Raw genomic sequence first — 21,688 nt, forward strand, 5'->3', positions numbered from 1 at the left:
AATACGTAACAAGATAAAATGTTACCTTTTTTAAGTGCAGCTGTGGTCAAGATTGAATTTGAAGAACTTTTGTGCTTCCAAATTCCCCACTCAGCCGCACCGACACAAAACAAGCAAGAAAATAAATTTTAGAACTAAGAAAAATCCCAACTTTAAAGTCGAAGTTTAAAATTTTATATTGTGGAAGCTTAAACTCGAAGTTCTAGCTTATTTAGGTTTTTTACCTAATTTTTCCGACCTGTTTTCATGGTAAGGGTGGGGTTCTATTTATAGAAACCCAAAATTTAGCCAAAGACTAAAATTATCGATGTGGTACAAACATCATTTTCAGAACAAAACATTCAACACGAAATTAACGATCAAGATAAAGACAACCAACGTATACGGTACCCATTTTGGGTCGATCTTAGTCAACGTCTAAGGCCCAATAAGAAATCGTGAAAATAATAAAACAATACAACATTAAATCAACAGAAAATCGCAGGTTTGACTCAAAATCGAAAAGAAAAGAGTAAAAGGAGGGATTTATTACCGTGTTTGGAAGGAGGGATTTATTACCGTCTTTAGGACGAGTTTGAGCGAAATCATGTTGAAACATTAATTGTTTCACTCTTTTGATTATGCAAAGACTGTCAAAAGTCTGACGAGTCTACGTTTTTGCCATATCGAGCATGAGAGAGGGAAAACGAAGAGCGGCGCCTTAGGGTTTTTAGAGGAAAGGGGAAAGGGATGAGACAGATGGAGTACAAGGCTGCGTTTATTATGAAAAATAAAAAATGGAATGAGGGAGTATTACTCCCTTTCCTTATCTGCGCGTTTTTGGGCCGGGTTTGATCCATTAAGTGGACTGGGCCTGGTCCGATTTTAAAAGAAATTAATATGACCCTTTTTCCCTATGTATATCACGTGTGTATATTTATGTATACCAGATGTATATACTCGTGTAGAGTAAAGTAGGTAATATTATTAAACGGACAAAAACTAAAATATTGATTATTGGTGATAATATTTGAATTACAAACAAATTAGGACATACTTAATCTATTAAATGATTTTAAAAGAGGCCAACTGTGTAAATGGGCTCAATTTTGCGAATATGACCCTAATTGATTTTAATCTAACTGATTATTTCAATTATGGCCATATTTGGCCTAATTAGAAAATTTTAAAACAATTAAATTGCATTAATGACCTTAATTAATTTGAGCCAATGAATTTGGTTATTTCAATTAAGGCCATTAAGAGGCTAATTTTACAAAGATGACCCTAATTTCCTTAAATCATGAATTGGTTAATTTAATTGTGGCCATGACAAAAATAATTAAAAATCAATTGCAATAATGACCACCTAATTGATTAATTAGCCTAATTAAAACATTTATGGACAATAATACATAATTTTGACAAATTATGCAATTATACAAAATTAAATATTAAGGGGTGAAATGGTTAATTATTTAAATTACTCAAACTGCTTGAATTGAAGGGAATAAAGTATTTGCTAATTTTGATTTTTGACAATTTAAACAATTAAATAAATGATTATTATTTTTAAACAAAATGCCCTTTTTTCTTTTGATTAAATCTAACAAGTATCTCATAAATGTCATAAAAGGTACAAATTAATTTCTAAATAATTTGTGATGTCATGAAAAACCTTTTTACCAATTTAAAGGAGTAAAATATTGACTTGAACAATTTATATAAAAATCATATAAACCCTTAAGGTGCATAGCTCATTTTATTTATTATCCAAGGACTCTGAGTGATTAAAATAAATTACGGGAGGTCAAAAATTAGTTGTCAACAGATCCCAGGTTACAGTTGTTTTCTCGTAAAATCGTTAGCTACCAAAAAATGAAGTTAGAGATTTGTTTTTATGGGTTTAAAGACAAGTAGGTCATATTCAATCAGGAGAATCTCTCGAATGAGCTCGGGTTTGGTTGTTTTTCTTATAAGGGAGACAAGTAATAATACTTATCTAAGTTAACAGTGTAAATGGAAAGTAAGAAAATCACAATAATGATCAGATCTCCGAGAGTAAGTATATTTCTTAGCAATACAATAATACAAGAAGTGAGAACTTGGGTACAAAACATGTGATCATCCTTTTCTTCTCTCCTAATCTTTGATTATATAGATAAACCCTTGGTATGTTACTGCCCTTGGTATGTTACTGCCCTAGGTGACGTCAGTCGAGTGACACAGATTGGACTCTGCGCACAGTGGCACTCTACTCGAAGATGGCTTATGTGACGGGAGTTGTTGCAAGTGGAAGGCAGCTGTATAGATCCGTTTAAGACTTTTATGACCACGGAAACTTCTCGCCTACGCTTTGAAACCTCCGAGCCTGCTTACTCCTAATGTTATGAGACCTGGTGTCCTTGGGCCTCGTGTTTCTCGGTACGAGAATACCCTCAAATATTTATTCCCGCATACAGATAGTCCCCCACTTCCTGGACGTTCCATTTCTGCGAAAGATCGAGAAGTGGAACATAAAAGCTGTCAGCCGTCAATCTCACTACATGACAATTCTTGAGAATCACATTCTGGGACAACTGTTGTTATTATCTTCTCATGCCATCACTTAGCATTAAATGCTCCTTGCTCCTGGACTGTGGGTTTCGGGAAACGGAAGGACCGTCGCATCCTATTGGCTTTCACGCATCGACATATGGACAATCACTCTTTCTGAAGTGCATTTTGTAAGGCGTCGATTGGCGTTTCCCTAAGGACGCGCACTGCTTTACCTATATAAACCAACCATTCCAAAATGTTATTTTCATCCTGACCTCGTATTACTAATAATCATGTTCCATCTTTATTCATAGCAAGTTAACGATGCCTCGTTTATCTTCTATCTCCGGCCCTTCAACCGTGAGACCCCTACCGACATTTTGCTTTTTAAGATGAATTTTGCCTTGCCGATTGCTATCAATGCCTGAAATTCTCTGGCCATCGTTTGGCGAGCAACGTCCTTTGATACCCTCTCGAAACTTCTGGTTTTCGGGAGGGGTTATCTTGATCAGCCCTGACCTCTGCGTAACAAAAAATTCTTCCCTCTTAGCTAGAGGCAAAAGACCCGCTCCCATGACACCTTCTTCCAACACCCTTAATTGGCCAGGATTTCACTGGCCCAACGGCTATTCAAGAGTTTTCTACACAAGGTATAGTATATGTGTGGGACGACTGGTACCGCGCGCTCGGGAGGTAGTTGGATGCCTTCGTGATGCTCCCGAGCTTGGTGCCCGTCGTCTCTCACATATTTTATCCTTTTGTGATTTTTTACTGGTAACGTGCTTACTGAATCAAATATCAACGGTACGTTTGGTAACATTCCAAATACGACCAGTACGGTTATGGTCAGATTTTGTGGCGTACTTTTATGAACAGCGCCATTATTTTTAATATTAACATAATCTTCGACTTAAGAATCCCTAAATATGTCGTAAGCGGGATAACTCCTTTCTTTCCAAATGCACGCAAGAGTGAATCTCGTGTTCGTAATCTTGATTCAGCCCCCGCCGGTATTATTGATGAAGGCTGGAAAAAACTCATGTCGCTTACCAGACCCGCCGACAAGTTCGATAAGAGGTCTGTGACGATTCTGCTAACTCAGAGTCGACTTTAGTTGCAGCGTTGAAGGCGGAACTAGTGACTCATGCAGCTCTTCCCATACTTCCCCCATCCGAGGACTTGGATGCGCCCCCAGTGATGAGGTCTGGTCTCGCTAAGGAGAAGGGGAATCCTTGGTGAATCTTGAGGCGCACTCCTCCAGAGTCCCGGCAACTGAGGTCCCAGCGAGTAAGGGAAAAGGGATTATGTCCTTTATTGACGGTCCTTCCGGATCCCCCAAACTTCAGGAAGATGATGTCGCGATGACGGTTCGAGGGGCCCTTACCGTGCCTGTGCCTTCGGAAATGCCTGCCCCTACCAACAAGCTAAGCGATGATCCTTAAGTTTGACTTCCCTGCGTGAAGTACTTTGTGAATTTGTTTTTGGGGCCATTTTAGAAAACAATCTTCTCTTTTACTTTGTGTACTTGGATTCTGTCAGAGGTTTTCGGGGCTTTTTTGCTATGCTACAAAATTCGCATGCTTTTGTTTATTGTGTTTTCCATAATTGTTTGAATTAGGATTTATTAATTTCAACTTACTCTAGTTATGTTGATATTCTTTGTGGCCGAGTGTTCGTGATTTACACGGTCCTTTGAAGTAGAGCAGATCAACCAAGGAAATCCTTCCACTCTCAGGATTCCTTATCGGGACTATGCTTTGGCATGACCATGAACACTTGTGTTTAAGGTATACGACACCTTTTATGTGTTATCGCATTCGTGTGCGAGATGCTTAGGCGATTATTTTTCCCCAATCCGGGAATATTACTTTTGGCCGCGTTCATTATGATTGGGAATTTAAATCATACATATCATAATTAACGAGGGCCCCCTTTTGTTCAACCGCCGGCGAGAAGGACGTCTCGACCTCAGCTTATTTCGGCACAAGGAAATGATACCTTCACGCTCTGAGGCTAACTGGCCGTGTCGTGTGTTCGAGGTGGATATTATCGGGTCGGGGAGGACACGTTCGTATCAACAAAGTCAAAGTATGAGAGGCTTTTCGGAGGCAATTTGAATCGCTTTATTCGATTTTCGCCTAATGCTTTGAATACATAATTGTTACTTAATAGCAAAACAAACAAAGTTAGCAAAAAATAAAAAACATGGGAAACGTCTTCGGCCGCGTCCGTCCTAGAAATTCTGTTCTGCCGCTATCTTTAAGTACTACGATGTTCAGTTGTTGCCTCATTAAAAACTGTGCTGACAAAAACCCATTGGGAAAAAGGTCGGTCAAGGAAACGAGTGCAACACGTATTTTCAGATCTTCATTTCGGTTTCTTCCGAATCAATCCCAGTCTCGGGGTTAGTCCCGATCTCGGGGTTAACCCTGGTCTCGGCGTTAGTCCCAATCCTGCAATCATAATGGGTTATGAAAAAATATGAATTGACAAAGAAGAAACTCATACCTTCGGGGGCTTTTAAGGCCTGATCGTATCGGTGAAGTTTGCCGTAAATTTCGGCAAACAGGGGGCTCGGATGGCTGCCCGAGGCTGGTAGGATAGCTCGTACTCGCTTACTTTGATCGACCATTTTGACAGTCGGCTTAAGATATTTTCGGCGGGGAGCAGCTCTTGTAGCGAGGTATCGATCACGACGATGCTAACCGGATGGCACTAAAATAAAGTCTCAGCTTTCGTGTGGCCGTGATCAGAGCCAGGACTAACTTCTCCGAGTCCAGATATCGTGGCTTAGCCCTGGTTAACATTTTCTTTGGCATAGTGGATGGGAAGTTATTTTTTCGCTCCTACTCGCACGAGGGCGATGCTAATAGATATCTTCAAACAGTTAAGTAAACAAATAACTTTTCTCTTTCCTCCAGTTTAGCCATTATGTGAGGGATAGCTAGTTAAGCTTTGAGGTCCCTCAGGCTTTGATCACATTCTTGCGTCCCTAGGAAGCGATGTTCCTTTTTAGTGAGCTTGAATAATTCATGACATCGATCAGTTGCCCGGGACATGAATCTTCCCAAGGCTACCATCTTCCTGGTTAACCTTTGAACTGTTTTGACATTGTCCAACGTATCCGGCATCGACCGGATAGCCGCTACCTTGTCCGGATTCATTTCAACCCCTGGACTCGAAATGAGAAAACCCAGAAACTTGCCCGACCTGACTCCGAAGGCGCACTTCTCCGGATTCAGTTTCATGCCGTGGCATCGCAAAACGTCAAAGGTTTCGGCTAAGGACTCCAGGTGGGTCTCCGCTCGTCGGGACTTAACCAGCATGTCGTTGGTGTAGATGTAACACTCTGTAAATTCGAGTTAAATGTGAAAGCGTCTTGGAGAATCAGGACTCCACTATTTTGTTAATGAAAAATACGGCCAAAGAATATGGCCCGTATTTTAAAATACGACCCGTATTCTTAGGTGTATTTCACCCGCCTCCCTATGTTGTCCACTGTTTTGTTAATGTAAAATACGGCCAAAGAATACGGCCCGTATTTCTGGGGCGTATTTCACCCGCCTCCAGCAGTGTGTATATAAAGCGGGGTTCAGTTAATTTTATCACTTATTCACATTCTCATAAACCCTAAGGACGAAAATCTTTCCTCCAAGTCTTCAAATATTAAGGTACGAACATCTTTAACATTATTAATCAATCCTAGCATTAAACCCATGATTCTTAACATGATACTTGAATGAAAAACCTAGGGTTGCAAGGTAATCTTTCTCAAAGTGACTCAAGCTAAGGTTTTGGGTGTTCTTCGTTGTAAAAGTGAATTGTTGAATTATGTAAGGCTTAATTAAGGTATGTCTCTTTTGAAAACCTTATTTTGGATGCGTGTCTCCTTTTCAAAAGTTCTTAAAAGATGAACTTTTCATACTTTTAAACCCTATTTCATGCTTTGATTGTGGTTGGTGTGCGTGAGGGGACAAGCCCACATTAAACCTTAATTGCATTATACTCTATACATGTATACGTAATTCTAATAGTTTTCCTCTATAAAAGATGATCATTAATAATGGCTAAGGGTTGGTAATGGTGTTTTATGATGAACTATGACAATTGAACCTTGTTTAAGGAAGTGGAAATGTTTTCAAGATTATCAATGAAATGATGTATCTTTGGAATGACATGATGAACTGAAATGCTAATTGATGATCTGACTACCTCGAGATGAATTGTGATTCGGCTTCTATGCTATGAACTTTGTTGTTGTGTTTGGCCTAGCTACTCGGGGGGAAGGGTAGTCACTATAGATCCTAGTGTGGTAATTTCCTATCCATTCGGGAGGAAGAGTGGCTACTGCGGGTTCGCTACCCGGGTGCGATTTATGGCTAGCTATTCGGGAGGAAGGATAGCCATCGAGAACCTGAGATTCTGATGTGGTGCTTCTAAGCTGTTTAGGGAACCTCAAAGGTCATCCCTTCATTGTGATTGATTCTTGGGTTGATTCTTTGGCCTGTATCTGTGATATCTTTATCTCTTTGAAAGTATTATTGATGATAATCTGGCAAATTGAAAGGACATAACTGAAAGTTGTAAACTTGATAAAAAGGGACTCTCATTCGTTTTGACAAGCATATTGAACCAAGTCGAGTAATTGTTTTTACAATGATTTCACATGGTTTCCAAAACTGTTTTATTTATGTATTATTGTGTCTTATTTTCTTATTACTTATTGTCCCCGAGGCATTCACTGAGTACGAAGTACTCAGGCATACCATTGTTGTTTTTTATCGTATGTTAGGTAACGAAGAAGAGCAGGTTCGTAGAGACTAAAGCGCTAGGATAACTTGCTGTTGCTGTTGATTTGATGAGCCTACATGCTCATTCGTGGGTCATCCTCTATTTATTCATTCCATTTATTTATATTAGTTTTTCGGGCTGCGTCCCGATGATTAGACGATCATTCTTTATTCTTAGGAGCTCCAAAGTTTACATTCATTTCGTGGGTGGTTGAAGGATTATTGTTAAAGCTTTGGCTTTGCTGTTTTGACTAAGTTATACCTTTGTCAACACTTCCGCTGATTTAATAATTGACATTTTTTTATTGGTTAGTTGCTTATCTATACATTGCTTGCATTTGAGTAACGAACCTTGCGGGTTCTAGAAGTTGAATGTTGCATCTTTAGGTTCTTTCACGGTTGTTCATGACTTCGGATGTCATTCACATCTAGGGTGGGTTTTGGGGCGTGACAGTAGATTTCCATGGTTTTACCGATTTTCTTCTCGAACATTTTATTAACCAACCTTTGGTAGGTAGCCCCTGCATTTTTAAGACCGAAAGGCATAACGTTATAGCAAAAATTACCATGGTTAGTCATGAACGAGGTTTTCTCCCGATCATCCGGGTGCAAGCAAGTGTGATTGTACCCCGAATAGGCATCCAGAAAACTGAGCAACTCATGACCGGCCTTGGCATCTATCGTTTGGTCTATATGCGGCAACGCGAAAGAATCTTTAGGGCACGCCTCGTTCAAATCTTTGAAATTCACACACATTCTAAACTTGTTGAGTTTCTTGGGTACAACCACCACGTTGGCCAGCCATTCGGGGTTCTTAACAGGCCGTACTGACCCTATGTTGAGCAAACGAGTCACTTTTTCGATGACGAATCCGGTCCCTTATCTTCGATACGGGCCGTTTTCCTTTCCGATCGGGACGTGATTGTTGTCCGCACTCAATTTGCGGACGGCTATATCTGGGGGGATCCCTGTTATGTCAAGATGAGACCACGCAAAGCAATCGAAATTATGAGTTAAATAATTCAAAATTTCACTCCTGAGCCCGGGTGATAGATCCGATTTCGGGACATTATTCGAAAAGCTCTACACTCTCTAATTCTTGGACTGTTGAATATGCGGGATCCTTATCTGGTGGTAAGACGAAACCTTTCGGGAGAGCTTGACCCAGGCATTCTTTGTCGTCCAATCGCTCATTGTTTTCTCCGGATCCCTTGCCCGGGTCCGGCTGCTGTAATTGCTATTCATCCGTTGTTGATTGTCGGGGACCCACTGCCGCCAGCATATCCTCTTTTTGACTGTGGAAGCCGTCCCCCTTAAATTCTTTGATCCCCCAAGGTGTAGGGAACTTGACTTTCTAGTGATAAGTCGAGGGAACGGCCTGCATCGCGTGTATCTATGGTCTTCCGAGGATCGCGTTGTAAGTCATATCCCCGGACACGACATCGAAGGCTATGATCTGCTTCACGCCGTTAGCACAAACGGTCAAATCTATCTCTCCTTTGGTCACCTCGCTGGACATATTGAATCCCACCAGCACCTTGGTCGTAGGGACAACGGACCCCTTCTCTCTCATCTCTTTCAGAACCCTTAGGTGAATGATATTTGCCGCGCTCCCTGGATCAATTAAGACATGCTTAATGAAAGATTTATGAATTGTTAAAGATATTACCAGGCCTCGTTATGGAGTGGGGAGAGGTTCCTGCAATCAGCTTCCGTGAATGATATGTCTTGATCTTCTGCAAATCCTGGCTCTCGTATGGTGGTGATAACCGAGACCTTCGATTTTTTCGTGGAAGTGTAAGTGACTTTATTTATCGTCTTTTTGTCGAAGATCATATAAATGCTATGCGTAGGCGGCGGCATCTGGTTCGGCCTCTGCTATCGTTTCGGCCCAAGTTGAGCTTTTGCTCGCGTACCCCCAACGCAGCGGTCTTAGCCGCTTGCGCTACCTTTATTCTTAATTTACCACAATCTTCGGTAGTGTGCCTGCGGATGTTATGATAATGACACCATAACCCCGTACTTTTTTTCTCCAGGTTGGAATAAATGGCATCGGGAAATTTAGCTTCCTTCATAGTCTTCGTTATCGACACTATCTCTGTTGCGCTGATGCTAAAGTTATGGTCGGATAGCTTCGGCAGGCCGCTACTTTTTGACACGGACCTCTCGGTTCGCCGAGGCCCCCGATCCATGAGGCCTTGATTGTTCCTGATGTTTCCTCGATTCATACTTGTATACGAGAGCTTTCTCATCTCGTACGGACTGAAACGCCTATTGCTTGTAACGTCGGTGCCATACTCCTGACTAGGTCTTTTTGAGGGGTGACTATCAATGTGAGATGTTATCCCCATTCGTCGATCTTCTTCGATTCTCATTTTGGTTGTATACCTGAGATTGACTTCGCTCCACGTTTGTGCTGGGTGCTCTCTCAAGCTCTCTTTTAGTTTTCTGGAGGCATTTGAGCTTTCCGGGTTCAACCCATTGGTGAAAACAGCGGTTGCCCACTCTTCTTTAATAGGTGGCAGCAACATCCTTTCTCTTTGGAACCTGTCTATGAAACTTCACAGCAATTCATCCTCTCGTTGCTTGATTGTAAACACATCCGGCTGATGGGTTTCCATCCTCCGAGCTCCTGCATGCGCCTTAACAAAGACATCTGCAAGAGAAAGGAAGCAATCAATAGAATTTTCAGGCAAGTAAATATACCAGGAAAGTGCTCCCTTTATGAGTGTCTGCCAATTTCTTTAGCATGAATGATTCGACTTTCGATTGTTTGAGGTCATGCCCGGTGACCGCTACCTTGAAGGTTGCGATATGATCTTTCGGGTCCATGGTGCCATCACATTTTGATATATCAGGCATCTTGAACTTCTTCGGGATGAGGGCAGGCGCAGCGCTCCCCGAGTATGGCAAGACGCCATATTTTCTGGCTCATGTGCCTTTGATTATCGGTGGTGCTCCGGGGATCTGACTCATCCGCTCGTTCATTTCCCTCTCTATGCGCTGTAGCCCTTCCGTGAATGCGTCCATCCGGTCTTTCCTACCTTCACTAGCCTTTTTGCTGGCTCCAAGATCATCCGTGGCGTCTGCAGCTTTTGCCTTGTCGTGGGAGTCCCAACTCTTGAGTGAGCAGCTATGACGGCTGCCGCGGCTTCTATGAGCAGCATGATTCGTTCTGGCCTTTCAGGATGGCCGAGATCGTCTTTTTGCTAAGCGATCCTCCCTTTTTGGCCGCTCGGGGTTTGCTGGTTCGAGATCTAGCTGAGCCCCCCCCTTCAAGCGTCTCTTTCGCCTTTGCCTTCCATGAGGCCTCGCCAAAACGAACTTCTTTCGACAGTTTGATCGATAATTCACTTTCATCGCTCTGCCTTTTTGGCTTAGATTTTTCTTTCGTTCCTGCCGCTTCTGAGCGATCGACCAGGTTTTGGGGTTCTACGGGTGACGTTAGTCCTTCGAGTCTCTGCGTTCCCCATGCAACATTATCTTCTCCAGCCATGTTTTGATGAAGTGCTTAGTCCCGAGATTTTCAAGAAAATCAGCTACAGATCAAGAGAACTTTACAACTGTCTATCCTCACAGACGGCGCCAAACTATTTTCCGGTAAAATCTTTCGCTACCAAAAAATGAAGTTAGAGATTTATTTTTACGGGTTTAAGACAAGTAGGTCGTATTCAATCCGGAGACTCTCTCGAATGAGCTCGGCGTTTGGTTGTTTTTCTTATAAGAGAGACAAATAATAATATTTATCTAAGTTAACAGTGTAAATGGAAAGTAAGAAAATCACAATAATGATCAGATCTCCGAGAATAAGTATATTTCTTAGCCAAATAATAATACAAGAAGTGAGAACTTGGGTACAAAAAATGTGATCATCTTTTTCTTCTCTTCTAAGCTTCGTTTATATATACAAACCCTTAGTCTATTACTGCCTTAGGTGACGTCACTCGAGTGACGCAGATTGGACTCTGCACACAGTGACACTCTGCTCGATGACGGCTGATGTGATGGGAGTTGTTGGGAGTGGGAGGTAGCTATATAGATCCGTTTGAGACTTTTGTGATCGCGTAAACTTCTAGCCTACGCTTTGAAACCTCCGAGCCTGCTTACTCCTAATGTTCCGAGACCGGGTATCCTTGGGCCTCGCGTTCCACGGTACAAGAATACCCTCAGATATTTATTTCCGCATACAACAGTGGTCTTAAAATGCACAATATTGTGTCTTTTGAGGTCAGCTCATGCATGATTTTAGTTTGAATAGGTTGTTGTGATAGTTCTTCTGACAGGATCACACAATCATGGAAAGAACGACTATCTTACGGTAGTTGGATCATATTTTCCTATTTTTTATGTGTTCTATCTTATCTTTATTTTAGACTTTTTGGACTTCATCAATATCGGTCTCTTGCTTCCCCGACAGACACTATTTGTTAGGACCAAGTGTCACCGTAACTTTTTGGACTTGGTACCAACAATATGAAGTCAACAACTGAGTACAATCTTATTGATGGTCAAGCCAATTCAATACTTGTCAAAAAGAGACGTCTTGAAGTGGTCTAAATTTAATTGTCGTAGGTTAATTTCAGTCTCAAGTCGAAAAAATATTGCTATATATTGTGAGAAACTAAAACAATGCTGCTGCAATTGTCATATGCACCAACAATTTAGGGGTGGGCATGGTACAATATGGTACGGTATTAAAAAGTTCGGTACGGTAATTTCGATTTTCGATTTTTAAAAATACTATATCATTACCATACCAAATTAATTCGGTTTGATTCAGTATTTTTAAGTTCGGTTTCGATATTTTTCGGTACGGTAAATCGATAACCATTATTTGTTCGGCTTCGAACTACATATACTTATATAATAGATAATTACTACTTCGGCTATTCAAGAAACGTCTCAATTATATTGTACCAACACCTTATACATGTAAATATATTCAAAAGAAGCAATTAATCCCCTTCGTAATCAATTACACAAAAGGACATTTCAATTAACATAGATTAATCAAAAGTCCAACGTTTAAACAATTAATTTTGTACTAATACTTGTTTATATATTTGTTAGTATTAAAATACTAATATATATATGACTTGTATATGTAACATGGTATTCGATATTTCGGTATATTATTTATAGATACCGAATACCGAACTTTTAAAAAATGCATACCAAATATCATAATATCAAAATCACGATATAAAAAATTTCGATTTCAGTATGATAATCGGTATATATCATACCATGCCTACCCCAAATCAACATCGTGTCACCCTAAGGTCCAACTTATCACGTGATAAATACCAACATAATTTACCACTCATCAACTAACATACTTCTTAATCTTTAGACCGAAAGAAATATAACATTTCATATTTCACAAACATACATATTTAGAAGGAACTATTCTATTTAAAGAAAGAGATATGATTGACCTTCTTAATATTGATTATTGTAATTTAAACTCAAAGTGGTCTAGTTGTCAATGAAGTGGGTTGAGCATCATGAAATATCTATAATTTACCTGTCTAATATAGTAGTCAATTCTAATAACCAGAGATGTCTATAATTTACCTATCTAATATAGTCACAAAAAACTAACTAAATAAAAAAAACAAAACAAAAGAAAATTATATTGCTCCCTTCTTTAGACTGAAAAATATGTATATTTCATATGAAATATACATATGTTTTCAAACCAATTTTTCAGAGTTTGTGGACCCAAAAAAAAAATGTTTCTCAATTTTTGAACATTTCATTTAATGATCAAATCATGAAATTTCAAATGTTATTGATCAAATTAGTATATGCAGATAATGAAATGCTAATATATACCATTGTAGGAATAAATCCAGGGAAAAAAATTAAACAAAAAAGATAAGAAAGGGAGAAACTAGGAAGGGGATTCACATGGCATATTTATTTATTCTAATAAAGAAATGTTTGAATTGTCCTTTTATATTTTAGAGGGATATACCCGCCAAAGCCTTGGTCCCAGAGTAAACGGGACTACAAACCAAGTGGCATTCTAGTTTGGATGGTCGTTATTGTACCGTGCTATAATTAAAAAACAATGTTTTGTTACTTACATGTTATTGTAGTGCTATTTCATTTGGCGACTGGTTTAGTGAGATCGCATCATTACCTTATTTATTGTCTTTACTTATTATCTAATAATTCTAATTTATCATTTATTCTACTTTTTAAAGTAGCTCTAACACGTATCTTACTCCTATTTTATATAACGACCGATTTAGTGTGATGACGTTGTTACCTTATTTATTGTCTTTACTTATTATCTAATAATCCTAATTTCTTTATCCATCTTTTTATAGTGGCTCTAACACATATGACATACTCTACTTTTTTCATCGATTTATCTCTCAAATTGTTTTTGTGTGATATTACGTAACAACGAAAAATGATACAATTTTAATTTATCCAAACATTATATTCATCAAACAATACTATGACAATACAACACAATAGAATATAATAACATACATGCCAGACAAGTGTTATTCTTAATTAAATTATTCTTAATTAAGTAGTTCCAAACTCTGAACTCTTCATCACAAAAATATCTCAATTCTCTGTCTAATCAGCTTCAATGGCTGCACTGAGTTCAGTTCCATTGACCCATGTGCCTTTTTCCATATCTAACCTTCAACTTCCAAGAATTAACAGAAGATTGCCTACTATACTTGCATCATCATCATCATCAGCTATGCCTTCTCATGAATCATCATCATCCACACAAAGTGGAAGTCTACCATCCGCACCAAAATTGCCCCTTGTTGAGTCCTCTAAAACCCCTGAAAATGGATTCAACCATGCTTTGGCAAATTCCAAGGGGAATCCAGTTGTTAGATTTGTTCAGCATACTGAGTCAACTATTGAAAGGGTACAGTTTTGATTTTCTTGCTCTTTCTTGGTACTTATTATTTAGTAATATTTCTTTGTTTATTTGTCTATCTGCTTATAATTTCCATCTGAAAATCATCCATTATTCTGTTTTATCACTGATGTTTCTCAAGGGTTCTTCCAACTCTCTAATAATCTTGCTGAAAACTATTGTTATAGCCTATTTAAACATCATAACAGTATTGTCTTAAAACAAGATTAAAGAGTTGTATCATAGCACCTAGGGGTGATATCCACTAAAATATTGGGCACTCATAGCTTCTTTGGCCAAGCTCCTCTGAAGTAAAAAATGCTTATTATAGAGAGTTGAGGTGTTTGGCCAAGCTTTTAAGGGGAAAAAAAAAAAATCAAGGCCAAGCTTTTAAGGAAAAAAAAAGTTAAATGTTTTTGAGTAGTACAGGAAGTTATTTTTCAGAAGCTAAAAAGAGTAAGCTTTTTTCCTAAAAGCACTTCTGGAACCTTGGCCAAGCAGAAATTGCTGCTCTAATATTGATCAGAGTGATTGTCAAATTTATTAGCCAAACACAAGATGCTACCCTCCAAAAGTTCTTTTTCAAAGACAAAAAACACATTTCAAAATAAGCAGATGTTGGAAGTTCAGCTAAACATGCTGTAAGCTTGTTTTATGCGGACTGTATGAATTGGAGTCAGAATATTAAGATATGATATTGCCCATGGAAGTGATTTAAGCAAAGCAAAAGCTATTTAGTGCAGTTCTAACAATGGTTTCATGAAAGGCGAAGTTTCAAGTCCATATGCTCAAACGTAGAATCACTACAAGATGGTATCAAGAATTGACACTGAGTTCTAATTTCAGTATCTGTTCAATATGAATGGAAAATTGATGTATGTTTCACATATCTATTGCTCACTGCTTATCTGTATTGAGCAGGCGATATTTGATTTTCGTTTTCTGGCACTCCTTGCTGTTGGAGGTTCATTGGCTGGTTCTCTGCTTTGCTTCCTCAATGTAATTCCTTTTCAAGCATACCTTACTTTTTCAATGTGAAGTACACAAATATATGAATATCATCTATTATAAGAGGTTAAATTATATATCATTGTGTTTACTGGTGAAATTATGATGCAAGACTTCTGTTTAAAGCTGTAATTGAGGCACAAATGTGAATACTTTTGTGCACTTGTGGTTTTATAGACCACACGTAATCTATAGACCGGCAAGATGTTGAATCATAGATTCCTTCATGATTGCTAGATACTTTAGGGTGATTGGGTATGTGAAACTTCTTGCTTCAAACAACTTCAGGAGTTATTTTTAGATTCAGTATATGATGAAAATGACTTGTTGAGAACCAGACTAACATTAATCCATCATGATTCTGTTATCATACATCATGCATTGGTGGAAAACACAGTATCTGGGGGAGTCGGTCATTCCTTATCCATTACCGAAGTCTTATTGGAGCTCGTTTCCACTCTCCTGCATTTCAATTTTTTTTTTTTTTTTTTGGAAAAGGTAACATTTCAAAATTTTATAGTCTATCACTATTTAAAAGCACCAATTATGCTCCATATGTTTGGCAACTCTATCTTAACCTCTGAAATTTCAGTTGATTATCAGTCTATAGTTTATGTAAGTGCATTATAGTTATCCTCAGTCGATTGTTTATTTATGTACATTATTGCTTCTAAAAGCCTCTCTCTAGTGTTTTAAGGCGTAAACATTGATTTTGCTTCATACAGTTAATCCTAGACCAATGTGTTTCTTACTCTCCCTTCTACGACATGTCATCATCAGGACAAGAGATAATTTCACTTTTACCAGTTCTATCGGTTGTCTATACAGTTAAATTCCCTTTTGTAGGGTTGTGTCTACATTGTTGACGCTTACAAGGTTTATTGGACGAGCTGTGTCAAAGGAATTCATACAGGACAAATGGTTCTACGATTGGTTGAAGCTATAGGTGAATTTTTGAATAATCTTGACTTTTTTATGATCATCATGCTTGTAGTTAGAAGTTTGAAATAGACGAGCATCTCACTGTAGTGGAGACATTTGACGATTGCATTTCAATGTAGCTTCAATCATCCATCTTTCGATGACCACTTTGAAATTATTTGTGCATTGCAGTACATATGCAATCCTATTATAACCTGCCTCAATATTTATTCTTAACGTCAGAGTCATTTTCTGCTAAATTATCTAGATTACTCTAAGTCTTCTAGCTTAATGTCACTTTCTAGTGGAAGATTATATTAAAGTTTATCTGTCGAGAAGAAAGCTTAAAACTTTTTAGCTGTATAAGATATTCTGATAGTTACACCATAATCCGATATTCATCTGAAATATCACTCAGCAGATGGATAAAAAATTCTTTTCTTGTCTCTCTAAAGCGAGGCATCTATGGCTCTTCAATATACAACCTGTGTATACTTGCACTAAACTTTGTTTTATTGTGATTTCCTCTGATTGTCTTGTAAGTTATCCGTGAAGTATTTTTACCTCGGAAGCCATGGCCTAGTTATGTAGAGGTTGTGGCTGTGAAAGAATATTCAGTTGTCGCTTGTATGAAAGTTGCAGAATTTCCAACTAAAATGTCAATTTACTGGTTGATATAGTACCTCGTCATTTACATCTAAACATGTAATGTCTTCTTTTTCTGTTCCTGATTTTATTATCCTTGTAATGCAGATGTTTATCTTGCTGGGACCGTGATGTTAATATTTGGGATGGGGTTGTACGGGTTGTTCATAACTAATGTCTCTCCTGATGTGAATCCAGCCGCCGACCGTGCCCTCAAGCAGTCTTCCTTGTTTGGGATGTTTGCTCTAAAGGTAGTCGAACACGGGATCTTCTTGACTTATGTAGCCTGTGTCTTTCTCAACTCCATTTGCCAATTTAACGGTCTTAGACTTCTACTATCTATTGTTTCCTTCTTTATAAACTTCAGTTTATTCTTTCCTGTTCGATTACTGGAGAAAGGAATTTGGAGATGGCAAAAATGATGATTCTCTTTCAAAATGAAAACTGCTTTATTTAGAAGAGAGTCTTTAAGCTGGAATGGCATTCATGTCACATGATTTAAGGTGGTTTACTTTTCAACCATGATGTAATAAGAAACATGGTTTTACTCTTTATGTAGCAGCAATGCCCAGCAAAGCTTGATTCTACAACAAAATAATTTTTCTATACTTGGCTTTAGATATCAGTGTATCCCGGAGTTCTGATTGGATAGATTCTAACGAATCTCTAAGATCATTTTCGAACTTTTATAGGCTCTAATGGTACAGCCTAATGAAACTCCTAGAAGTTCACTGTTTCATCTTGCCTGCTAGCAGTCTGCTGAAGATTGTGGTATTCACAGGACTATAATGGTTCTGAATATCTTCAAAAGACTAAAATAACTGGTGTTAAGGATTAATATGACTGCTGAAAATCGTTGTTATCAGAAGAAGCATAAGTTTCATGGAGCTAGTTACGTTCTTTCTTTGGTACCTGTCACTGTTATGGCCCCTCTATGCGAGCGTTAAATATTTGAAATTCTAGCCTATTAGTTTGCCAACACCAGAAATTGGTGCTGTAACATGTAAGCTTGTGAGGATGAATGCATCTTGCATACATCAACCACGAAACATGCATGACTGTAGAAATTGAGTTCTCTTTTCATTATCTTGTTTAAATCACTTGATGGTGCCATGCAGGAGAGGCCAAAATGGATGAAGATCAGTTCGCTTGATGAACTGAAAACCAAAGTGGGACATGTTATTGTCATGATCCTTCTTGTCAAGATGTTTGAGAGGAGCAAGATGGTCACTATAGCCACTGGTACTGATCTGTTAAGCTACTCCGTCTGTATCTTCTTGTCTTCTGCTTCCTTGTATATTCTTCATAATCTGCACAAAGAATAATGCTTGACATGTACCATAGTGATATATGTGTAGCCAAGTCATCAAACCTTTGAATCTTGCATGAAATATATATTTGTTTCTTCTGAATACCTTGCGCGGTTTAGTAGCCAGTATTCATAGCTCTCTTTCCTGAATGTTATAAAATGGAAATTCCAATCCAAGGTGGTATTTCTCTAGAGTTGTGGAGGACAGAAAGCCTATCTCCCTCTCAACATTGTTTATTAAAAGTGAGTATTCCTGCATCCAGCATCTACAATTTACCATAGACCAAAGGAAGAACATAATAATTGGATCCCTTCATCCAAAAATAGGCGGTGTGCTGAATTGCCTATCACGAAAATTAAAGGAAGGGCAGCTCGGTGCATAAAGTATTCTGTGTTCACACGGGTGGTCCGGGATAGGGCTGCACCCGGAAGTGATGTGATTAGGCAATCTATCTTGAAGCAAATATAAAACATAATGGTTGATTCCACGGCTCAAATTTGTGACCTATAGTCACACGGAGACAATTTTATCACTGCTTCAAGGTTCCCTTGGTCTATCCTGTAAATTAGTTGGCAAAAAATATGAAGGAAATTTACATAGTGATTGGCTGATTACAGTGGTTGCCAATAGACAAGGGCACTTCACTTGAAATTTCTAAGATGTTAATAGAAACTTGGTCTCATTTTACCTAGGGGTGGCAAATGGGCCATTTAGGTTAAAGTTGGGCGGGTCAAGATGGGCTGAATCTATAAATGAGCTAAAGCCCAACCGTGCCTAAAGCTTGTTTGGGCTAAGATGGGCTGGGTCAAGATGGGTTAAATGAAGGGTCATAACTCAACCCGCCCAACTTAACCCACTTTTTCAAAATTTTGAGAAACTAAAAATATCAATATTCTTTGGTTGCAAATATTCTCTCGCTCATGCTTTTCTAAATAAACGGTGTTTTGAAAATCAAATTTAAATACTTTTTTGATATAAAAAACTCAAACCTATGCTTTTATTCAAAATAATAAAGATATTCACCGTAAATATTTCCTTATAAGTTATCCGGTGCATAAATTACATTCGAAGTTATTCCGAAAATTAAATCAAAAGAAAATTAAATGTTAATTGTCGTAATGAATAGTGATTTTGTCAGATTCCTCTCCTTTACTCCTTTGTCTTATTTATATATTTTTTTATGGTTGTCTTATACATAACTAAGAGTGGCAAACGTGTGTCGGGTATGGATGGGTTGAAAATAGGTCAAACAAAATGGATAAGCATAGACCCTCAGGAAAAAAAAAATTAAAACTTAAAAATAAAACATTATTAGTAAAAAAAATAAGGAAAAAATTAAATGAAAAATAAAATAAAAATATTTTTTTCTTAAAAAAGTTAAAAATAATCATTTTAAAAATTAAAAATAATTACAAAAATAAATTCAAATAATAATTAAAAAAGAAGTTAATCATGTTTGGAAGCTTTTATATAATTAAAAAAGAAGTTAATTATGTTTGGAAGCTTTTATAAAGGACAATTGATGGGTCAGTTTGGACATTTTTTTGCGCGGAGTGCCCTTCTTTTGGGGTGGTCTTTAAATTTTGCCCCTCATATTCGTGGTCTTTAAATTATGCCCCTCATATTCTTTGGTCTTTAATTTTTGCCCTTTGTATTGCAACTTTGAGCTTTCCATGAAATCACGAGGTTCGAGTTCGAACCCCCGCTCACATAAATTAAAAAAAAAACCGCAAGACAAGATTTGGGTCGCGTGTATGGGACCGATACTTTTGTTAAGGAATTACAAATTTTATCCGGACCAAAGCATATTTATGCCAAGTTGCCATAAGGCATAAGTATCTTGGTCAGAAAACTTTGATAATTCCTTCACAAAGTTATGCCGGGGGGCATACTTTTATATTGTCTATCGTTTTCCTATTGTTGTTTCATATTTATTGAACATATTTTCCTTCTTCTATTTTTCCGTAAAACCGAAAGATAAATATTGCAGAATAACGGTGAGAGCTTTTGGCCTCAAACACGTAACATATGCGTCTAAATTTTGTTTATTTATACTCTTGTGGCATAAGTTTACTCTTTTCCCCTGGCTGAAGTGCTTGAACACTTATATAAAATGGAAATGATTCGTATACTACCACAGATTTGTTTTGTAATGCGACTGAAAGACCAAATTTGCATTGAATCAGAGGGAACATATTTCCTACTAAGTGTTGTGAACTTTTATGCTAGGACCGGCATAACTTTGTGAAGGAATTATCAAAGTTATCACGGACTCAAGCATACTTATGCCGTCTACAAGGCGTAAGTATGGGTCCGCATAACTTTGATAATTCCTTCACAAAGTTATGCTTAGGTAATGGGGCATACTTTAATGGGCAACTTTTATCGGAATACAGCATAACTTTGTGAAGGAATTATCAAAGTTATGCGGACCGGCATACTTATGCTTAATCGCCTTAAGGCGTAAGTATCGGTCCGATAACTCTGTAATTCTTAACAAAAGTATCTTTGGGTCCCGGCATATAGCGAAATTTAAACTCGCCTTGCGAATTTTTTTTTAAAATTTTGACCGCACGATGGTTCGACTTGAACTGTGGGTGTTAACCGGAAGGGCAAAATTTAAAGATTTAAATATGAAGGGCTTAAAATTTAAAGACCACTTTGAAAAGAAGGGCAATTACCGCTAATTGCCGTTCATTTGATGGGCAGGTTGGTTTGGATTTGTGATGGACTCATAATTTTTGATGGGCCGTTAAAGGTTGGTTTGATGATTGTGATGGATCAATTCGGCAAGCTGTAAATTGTGTAAACTATCGACCATCTTCAAAATATACTGAAATTCTAATACAATATCCACCATTAAAACAATTTTGGGCACAAGGTGTTAAACGGATTTTCTTGATCTGTTTTGCCACCTCTAATTTTACCACAGAAGCTGTAAATTGTGTAAGACTATCGAAGAATGTACTAACATTATACAAGTGAAATTCTAATACAATATCCACCCTTTGTACAAACAATTTTTATGGCTAAATTTTTCCAATTAGACATCCTTTTCTTGATCTGGCCACACAATTCACAACTACGAATTTGTACGCAACTAAATTCTACATGAACACGAGTCACAAATGTACAGATTATCTTTCACGTGGATGAGTTCTAAATGGCCGAAAGAAAAGTGAGAAAAATGACAAATCTATCATAACAAGACAAAAGATGACAAGTGTTGACAATGATCTCAGTAGACCGTTTTGTGAAAAAATGACAACCTATCATAATCATAACAAGACGAAGAATGACAAACAAACCTATCATAACAAGACAAAAAATCACTAGCGTTCACGACAATCTCATTGGCCATTTTTGTTAAAAAAAGAAGGCTGCGTCTGCCGGGAGTCGAACCCGGGTCTATTGCTTGGAAGGCAATTATCCTAACCGTTGGACTACAGACGCTAGTTGTTGATAAGGCATTTCTTATATATAAAAATAAAAAATACAGTCCCACAGACTCAAGTGTATAGGTTCAGTTAGTACATTATAAGTTTAGAAATATCATATGATAGAATGATATATGTCGTGTAGTTAGGTGTTGAGTTCAC

The 21,688-nt window shown here is 38.0% G+C and overlaps 1 protein-coding gene and 1 non-coding gene across 2 annotated transcripts; one reads left to right on the top strand and one right to left on the bottom strand.

Annotated features, from left to right (window-relative positions):
• Positions 1-13,827: 13,827 nt before the first annotated feature.
• On the top strand, positions 13,828-18,191 carry LOC132063184 (uncharacterized). Its single transcript, XM_059455639.1, has 5 exons — positions 13,828-14,214; positions 15,127-15,204; positions 16,060-16,159; positions 16,888-17,030; positions 17,898-18,191. Exons 1-5 carry the CDS (start codon positions 13,921-13,923, stop codon positions 18,102-18,104), a joined length of 822 nt encoding a protein of 273 aa, XP_059311622.1. The 5' UTR covers positions 13,828-13,920; the 3' UTR covers positions 18,105-18,191.
• A 3,279-nt stretch (positions 18,192-21,470) lies between these two features.
• TRNAG-UCC (transfer RNA glycine (anticodon UCC)) lies at positions 21,471-21,542 on the bottom strand. The gene has a single exon. It is a non-coding gene; the product is annotated as a tRNA-Gly (tRNA).
• Positions 21,543-21,688: the final 146 nt, after the last annotated feature.

Source organism: Lycium ferocissimum, chromosome 7, assembly GCF_029784015.1.
Source record: "Lycium ferocissimum isolate CSIRO_LF1 chromosome 7, AGI_CSIRO_Lferr_CH_V1, whole genome shotgun sequence".
In the NCBI taxonomy this organism is placed as follows: domain Eukaryota; kingdom Viridiplantae; phylum Streptophyta; class Magnoliopsida; order Solanales; family Solanaceae; genus Lycium; species Lycium ferocissimum.